Source organism: Labrus bergylta, chromosome 3 (genome assembly GCF_963930695.1).
Source record: "Labrus bergylta chromosome 3, fLabBer1.1, whole genome shotgun sequence".
NCBI classification, from domain to species: Eukaryota; Metazoa; Chordata; class Actinopteri; order Labriformes; family Labridae; genus Labrus; species Labrus bergylta.
The window spans coordinates 25100604-25109175 of NC_089197.1; the positions used below are offsets into that span (position 1 = coordinate 25100604).

At 40.8% G+C, this 8572-nt stretch overlaps 1 protein-coding gene across 2 annotated transcripts; it reads right to left on the reverse strand.

Moving 5' to 3' along the window:
* Window positions 1-222: 222 nt before the first annotated feature.
* On the reverse strand, window positions 223-6827 carry chrna3 (cholinergic receptor, nicotinic, alpha 3). 2 transcript variants are annotated; one of them, XM_020651403.3, is made up of 6 exons: window positions 6638-6825; window positions 6144-6283; window positions 3669-3713; window positions 1968-2077; window positions 456-1659; window positions 223-358 (listed from the first exon to the last, which is right to left on the reverse strand). In XM_020651403.3, exons 1-6 carry the CDS (start codon window positions 6696-6698, stop codon window positions 230-232), a joined length of 1689 nt encoding a protein of 562 aa, XP_020507059.1. In that variant the 5' UTR covers window positions 6699-6825; the 3' UTR covers window positions 223-229. The 2 variants fall into 2 exon arrangements, with proteins under 2 accessions (XP_020507059.1, XP_029136957.1); XM_029281124.2 differs by lacking the exon at window positions 3669-3713 and having other exon boundaries at window positions 6638-6827.
* Between the last annotated feature and the right edge of the window lie 1745 nt (window positions 6828-8572).

Here is an 8572-nt window from a genome sequence, read left to right on the forward strand (position 1 = left end):
TCAGCCATGTTCTCAGCATTGCAGAGCCCTCGAACCACTTCAAGAAACAAAAATCATCATCACTTTGTGCAGAAAAACAAACAGAAAACATTCGAGTCAACATTTGGCACAGTCACTTTCCTTCTTTGCTTTGGGTTCACTCTTTGTTTTCTCTCTCAGAGCCAGGTTGAGAGTCTTACATGAAAACAATGTCCTCTAGTTCAACAGTCTGGAGTATTTGTTTTGTTACTCAAATATCTTCTAAAAGTAAGAGAGGCTGGAGGAAGAGGCCAGCTGTCCCCAAGATGCACACGAGCACAAAAACCCAGAGGAAGATCCTGTCGATAACCATGGCCACGTACTTCCAGTCATCCTGCACCTGACAGAGGATCACAGTGAAAAAAAGCGTTCAGTTTGTTTAACATTTTTCTTTTGTTTTACAGGTTTTAAAAAGGTACAGTTTTAAATGCACTCACCTCCTTTGCTTCATTCTGCAGTCTCATATTCTCTGCGATGTATTTGACACTCTCAATAGCCTCCCTGACCTCAGGAGAGAGCGGCAACAAGGACATTAATCCTACATCCAGAGACTCAGAGCTGGAGCACTGACTCCCTCCTCCAACCCCGACAGCACTTCCCCCTCCTGTCAGCGCCCCCAGGCTGCCCAGCCCTCCAGTCCCTCCCCCTGAGTCTGCGGGCAGTTTGCTGGATCTCTGGTGCCAGCAGCATTTGCAGTGGCCCTCCCGGCAAATGAATGCGGATCCTGCACTATCGCCTGGGTCTCCACTTAAGTTATTGAAGTTGGAGAGCTCAGTATTGTTGAAAAGCCGATGACGGTTTGTCAGGGTGGACACCACGCTGGAGGCCAGGGCCTGAGGTTTGTGCTGCTTCTGTAAGGTACTTGAGGAATGAATGGCACAGGGCCTTGAATGGATCATCTGAGCACTGCTGGCCACTGTCACATTCTCAGGTTCCCGCTCTGGTCTGATCATAAACATTACTTTAGGCAGGAGTCCTAGGAAGACTGTCCTCACCCAGCAGGGCATTGTGTGTGTCTTTGGCGTGCGGTAGTGTACATTCAAAACAAAAACAGTGATAACAATAGAGAGGGTGACAAAGATCATGGTGAAGAGGAGATACTCGCCGATCAGGGGGATGACAAGGGAGGTGGAGGGGATAGTTTCAGTTATAACAAGAAGGAAGACAGTTAAAGACAGAAGGACAGAAATACAGAGAGTGACTTTCTCACCGCAGTCAGACGGAAGATAGAAGACAAGCACGGTGAGGAAGGAGATGAGGAGGCAGGGGATGATCATGTTTATGGTGTAAAAAAGTGGCAGGCGGCGGATGTACAAGGAGTAGGTGATGTCTGTGTAGATTTCCTCACAGCAGTTGTACTTAATGTCGTGTTTGTAACCTGGGGCATCGATGATATTCCACTCGCCGCTCTCCCAGAAGTCTTTGAGGTTGATTGTGGAGCCAATGAGCACCAGATCGATCTTGGCCTTGTCGTAGGTCCAGGAGCCGAACTTCATGGTGCAGTTCTGATAGTCAAAGGGGAAGTAAGTGACGTCGATCTTGCAGGAGCTCTTGAATATGGCCGGAGGGATCCAGGTGACATCACCATTGTAACGAAGCAGGGCCTTTGTTTTATCATCCACCTGGAAATCTCCCACTGCACTGTTCCCAGAATAAGAGAGAGAGGAAGAGTAAAAGAGGAAGAGTAGGGGTTGGAGACCAATGAGTGATTGAAGATTAGAGAGAAGAATGTTATCAATTGATGATGGTGAGGAGAAATCCTTGTAGTTTTAATATGCTACACAATCAGGTGTTCCTATTACACTCCTTTAAGATTATGCAACAATAAAGATGACCCATACAAAATATGGAGACACAGAGTTTATCATTGTTAGCCATCATTCATAGCAAACGGAAAAAACAATCAATGAAGATGTTAAGCCAGGTTTTTAATCAGCTGTTACACTCACTTGTTGTATAGCACAATGTCTGGCTTCCAAATCCTATTGGACGGGACTCGGATAAACTCGACGCCTGCATAATCTTTTGGATTCCATCTTAGTTTGTAGTCATTCCATATCTGAAACAAAAAAAAACAACAGAATATTTCATTTACATTTAAGACTTGTAGGAAAATAAAATAAAAATGTCTAGAGAAAAATGATCTACAATAGAGGTTTCTTTTTTAGGGGTTTAATGAAATCCTGAATTGGTAAAACTCAAAAGAACAAGTCCCTTGACTCTTTTTTTGATTTAAGTTCATATAAAAACAACTAATTAGACTTAAGGTCACATGTTAAGTTGGCAACAATCATGAAATGTATCCACTTTTCTACTCAATGAAGGCCCTATTTTTATTATTCAAAGAATCCAAGACATTTTAGTACTCATAAATGTAACCACTGCTATTTGAAACACATGGCATGAAAGATACAAACATACAAATACCTACAAGACAAACTATTTTACAATCATAAAGCAACAGTCCACATTATGGCAATTACCCTTTGACCACACTGGCTAGTGACATTGTGAAGCTATACTTGGTCGCTGTATTAGTTACAGCTAAAAGCTATTGTTAGCATGCTAGCATCTTTGGTTTAGCTTTTAGTAGGTAAGTAATATGAACAAAACAGGGTTTTTATAATCTAAAATTAGATATAAAAGCTAGCAGGCACTAGTTGTTTCCTCATGGGGATCATATTTTACTTTATGAATGTATTCTGGCTCATTTTAAATGGATTAATTTTGGGGGAAAGAAATGTCCTTGTAAAAACAATGACAAGATGCTTCGTCCAACTGCAGCATATAAACATAGATAATACAGATATAAACTGAGAGATATGGAGCACAGCTTACAGTGTGTTTTATGGACCCTTTGGACAATTTGTTTTGTCCCTCCTTTGAGGACAGAGAATGATCTTGGGACTCATAAAGCAACATGTAGAGCTGTAAAAAAACTCACTTAATTAAGAAGAAACAAAAAACCTCCATAGTCTGCTGTGAGGTTTGAATGGCCAGCTGTTGTTACATTGCTTTGAGAGACACTGAAACAACAGATCACATTAAAATAAGTGCAACAGTGTTTAAACTCTCAGCACCAAAGAGCAATTGCAGCATGAAAATGGCTCCAGCACAGATGTTTATTTGCTCAGCACTTGTAATATGGGACCTGGAGACCTGCCCTGCCTCATTTGATGCTACACTGTTTCACTGCATAATGCAGCATGGCAGACATGGGACCCAGTAGATGACAAAACACGAAGCCTTACAGCATAATGAAACTGGTTCACTCATGATGTAGATTTGTTCTGTGTAATTATGGAATAGTAGTGCACACAGTGTGCCATAGATGTTATCTGTCAGAAAGACAAAGACCAACATTTTGACATGGGTAAGTATTTTACATTTAAGACCACTGTCAAATTATTTAAAACACATAAACACCTAATTGATCATAAAAACTAGGTTCATTTGGTTCATAGGATTTTCTTTTTCTTTTCTTTTTTCAAAAAGAGAGCCAGGGGGATCAATGTGTTTAAAGACCTTTCCTCCATGAATAATTCATCTTGTCAGTCTAGCAACCAAGAATCATGTATGACAGAAGGCTGGATCCATACTTGATGTCCTTGCCCAAGGTCTATTTGCACAGACACGCGCCATAAACTTACATGCCTCAGCCACAGATTTGTCTCCATGATCTGATTGATTTCATCCTGGGAAAACAGCAACAATGATGATGAAGACTTCTTAGCAAAGAAAAACCAGTAAAAACGTAACATTTCAGAGTTTAAACAGGAAAAACAGTGTCACAGGCAATCATACTGTTACATCATCATTTATTTTATTTAAATCCTCAGAAAACACATTGAGGGAGAACCCTCATTTGCAATAGAAAAGAGGCAAGATACAAATGAAACAATGTTTGGATTGTCGGACGTCTGTGAATCCCAGACAGAAGGATTAAGAGCAGCACACCTGAGTCTTCCACGACTGCAGCATGGCCCACATGACATCTTTGGGGTCACAGCACTGGGTTTACTTTTTTATCCTAATAACTCAGTGGTAAAGCTGGAGCAGAGGGACTAACTGGGGGAGTGTGTGTGTGAGATAGGTTTGTGTGTGACTTAGACCGTGAATGAACAAATCTCATGACCCAGTGCAGAACATAAAGTATTTATGTTAACATGTAGTATTCAGGAGAGGATGTACATGGCTGGTGAGCACTGGTGGAAAAAAGGCTGCTGGACAAACTTTATTGGATTAGCTTTGGAAAAATGTTGATTCGATATCACTTTGAAAGCTCTGTAGAGCATCCTGTATCTCATCACCAAATCAGACATAGTGCAGATACACACAAGGAAGTCTTTGAATTCAGATCGCAGAAGGATTCATTAAGAACTACTTGTTTAGCTTTCATCAGGAATGAGAATAATAGATCGGATAATGTTTCTCTTGCAGCATGGTTTTTACACTTGTTGGACAATTGCGTGCCGACCTCATCTTAGGTACTGTATTTGTACAAAAAATTGATGTTACATGATGATCAAGAATAAGACTTAAAAAGTGTCAGTTTGGTATTTGGAAGACTAAACAATTGTTTTTAATTCTTGCCAAGAAATTGTCTTTACTCTTTATTAATTAAACAAAAAATATGTGTAATATTCAAATGATCATTAGAGGTACTTATTTCGCAGACTATATTACCTTTGGATCACTCCAGACAAGCTTTTTCGCCTTATTTCAGTCTTTGTGCTAGGTATCTGCTTCTGTCTATAGCCTCATATTTGAGGGAAAGCCTGAGAGTGGGATAAATGTCTCATCTATCTCTTGCAAAAATAAGTAAATAAGCCAATTTCCTGACATGTCAAACCTTATTTAAATGACAGTCTCTTTCAGTACATGCACCTGTCACCTGTTCTTCTCCCTCGAAGAGCCTGTCAAATGAACCCTGGTTGTGAGATGATGACTGACCCACCACATGCAATGAGATATTGATGGTCTTAATGAGCTCATGCAGCCCGACTGTAATTGTTGTGGGCTGACCAATACCAATTGCATCTGTGTAAGGAGCCACAGGTGTAGGGAGGGAATAACGGTCATCCATCAACACAATCTGTTTTCCTTTGCCTGTACACAGGCAAAGGAAAACAGATTGAGGATGGCTGCAATGTGTCAGACCCCACACGTTCACGAGAAATGACTATAAGAAACTGTGCATATAGGCTACTAGTTCATTCATACTTCTGGATGAGAAATTCTTAATTATTATAGCATTTTCCAAATAAATTGTACACTCTTCAAAGTATGTTTGTCACTATCGTATTAACAGTTTGATAGTTTTTAACCTTCTGTAGCTCTACCTCTGATTTTAATAACTATGATTAAAATAAAGTCATTAAAAATAAAATAACACACCTTTAGTTTTATATTATCCATTCTCTCCTCCAAGTCTCCGACGAAGAAAAAAGAGCTGATCAGCAACTCCTAATGCCACTCAATACAAACAGACAGGCTAATGTGATGAGGTGCAATGTGTCCAGCGCTGTTGACTCTGTAAATAGGGCTGTGCACCCTGTCCAACACAAGCCTTTTTACTTAATTATCAACATCCTCTCTGGAAGTGTCTGAGTCAAAAGAGAGGCGTCTGTCTGCCCTGCAGCCTGCACTCATCGAGCTTCAGCACAACCTGCAGCCGAATCCAGAGGTGCTCATGTGAAGTGGCAGTGATAGAGTGATAGAGGCTTTCCTAAAGTGAGAGGCACTCAGACAGCTGACACTTTCCATCTTGTCCTGTCCAGACAAACAGCCACACTGCCTCTTTTCATCTGGTAGTACCTCCTCAGGACTATAAACCAGGGGCTGCTTTGCACTGGCAGGGTGTATTTCAGTTGTCTTGGATGGTATCACAAGTTCACTCCTCTATAAAACTTTGTTGTTCCAAGTTCTCATATTTCTTCCCATGCTCAGACCTTTCAAATGTAATGCTGGCTTTGTGTTATTCCTTGTTTTCCCCTCAGGTCCTGACTGCTCCTTCAAAAGAGTGATGAATGTTTGGCCATGGTGAAGTAGCTGCATATAACTCACAAGGACTACAAATGCAGCAGCCCCGGTCACACAAACTGTGAAAAAAACCTTTTACTTACCACTTTGACCAGCTGGGACATGGACACCTCAAACTGCACAATAACGGGATCAGACACATTTTCCACTGGCCGTATGTACTGGTTGTATCTGGAGAATATCACAGAGAAGAGCTTGTGCTCTCCATCTGAAGCGAAGCTTCCTGAAGAGGAGCAAAGGGTCAGAAACATGACTCAAGTAACTCTCCAGCCTGGCTACAATAAGCTGCCCATAACAGCCATTATATTTGTCCTATTTCAGTGCACTGATAAATAACATTTTCTTTTTAATCCCATAGAGTGAAAAACCAAACTGTGTTGGTCTGCTTCAATTTTATGGTTTTCTTATGGTATTCCCATTAATATGAGCACATTTTGAGGTAATGTTAAAATGTTCTTATATGATATAATATTCATGGCACATTTTAGTGGAATAATTCAACCCTTTCATGCAAAGCAACAAGTAGGTACATAATAAAAACGTTATTTTATTTTAGGACGAATAGCTTATAACTCACCTGGAAGAAGGCAGAGGAGTAAATAAAACGTGGGTAAAACGAAGTAAAAATCGACTTTCATCTTGTTTCCACGGACGACTTGGACGTGAATCCACGCAGGGTCAGAGGCAGCAGTTCCTCGGAGCAGACAGCAGGAGAAAGTGTGAGAGTGAAAGCAGCTCCAGAGAGCAGAGAGAGAGAGAGAGAGAGAGAGAGCAGAGAGAGAGAGAGAGAGAGAGAGAGAGCAGAGAGAGAGAGAGGGCTACAGAGAGAGAGAGAGCAGAGAGAGAGAGAGAGCAGAGAGAGAGAGAGGGCTACAGAGAGAGAGAGAGCAGAGAGAGAGAGAGAGGGAGAGAGAGAGAGAGAGAGAGGCTACAGAGAGAGAGAAAGAGAGAGAGCAGAGAGAGAGAGAGAGAGAGGGCTACAGAGAGAGAGAGAAAGAGAGAGAGCAGAGAGAGAGAGAGAGGGTTACAGAGAGAGAGAAAGAGAGAGCGAGCTACACGGACAGGCGTGAAACAGATGAGGCAAACTGCACGGTGACAGACAGAACAAAAAGAGAAAACGTTGTTCCGCTACTTAAAGATCAAAAACAGACTTCCTGTGGCTACAGATAAGATCTTAAATTGCTTTAAATCAGGCCCTTACGAGCCTACATGTTCCTAAAAATGAAGGCTCTGAGGGAAAGAGGAAATTAATCAATGAAACTTTTAGTGCCCCTCGGGGAATTTGGCTCGCACCAAGAGCATAAAAACGCAAATGAAAAAAGACATCAACAAACATTGGCTACAAGACAGCAAATAGGCGAATGACGTGACAAAAAAAATACTGTAAAAACAAACAACGGCCTATGAAGGACAATGAATTGTTCTATTAGCTTCTAACGATGAGTGATTGAACACTATACATTATTCCCACAAATATAAAAAAAACTTTTGGATAGTTGACGAGCTACATTTCTGTTTTTCTAGCACTCCCCTTATTGTTCAGACATGGGCGGGGCTTGGGCATGTGGCGTCACCCCACAACCCACCATCATTTTGCAGCATTTGACTCAGCATAATAATGGCTTAAATGCAAACATTTTGAAACTTGTTTTATTAAAATCACAAGTTAATAATTTTGTCAAGCCCCAATAAAACACAAAAACATTCCCTTTAACAAAGCTATATCTGACATGAACAAGCAAATCAAGAGACAACAGGCTTTGTTATCTCAAGATAAGAAATGATTAACTTGTGATCTCCAGACAACCAGATATGACCATTAGCCATTTGTAACTTCCTTTGATGATAGTCAGAGAGCTGTTTAATTAATCAAATATCATCAAACCATGCTCTTGATTAAGCAGATTAGCTTGAATCGTTTAAGTCCATACTTTTCACAATAATAAAAAACAGGTTCTTTTTACTTTAATTTTGTTGATTAAGCGAAATATTTACAATATTTTAGGGGGATTTACCTAAATTTATATTGAGACAGATGCAGTGTAACCAACATTTCTTGTGGACAGTGACCGTGGACACAGGTGTTGACATATAGTTTCCACTCATTGTGAAAACGCCTTTATTAAATCACCACATAGCCTTCATCAACAAAAATCGATAGAGCCTGTGTGCTGCTGGGTTCATTTTTGGTGGCCTTTCAGCTTTAGAACTATTCCTGATTGATTTATAGTTTCCTTATTGATTTCGATTTTCTCATGTACTTTTTCCCCCCCAAAAAATATCCTTTTATGTATTTAGCTCTCGACTTTTTCCTTTTCTCTCTGTGATGCCATTTTATTATATTATTTCTCTTTTCTGTGGCCAGCAGGGTAGCCACTACCAGGCCCAGTGGTTTCCCACTTCGGTCCCTCAGGTGGATAATGGAGAGGTCCAAGTGCTTTCAGCCCTGTAGCAGGGCCCTCAAATGTTAAATCCTCTCTGGCACCAGATATTCTGTTTTGTGTCTGACCCT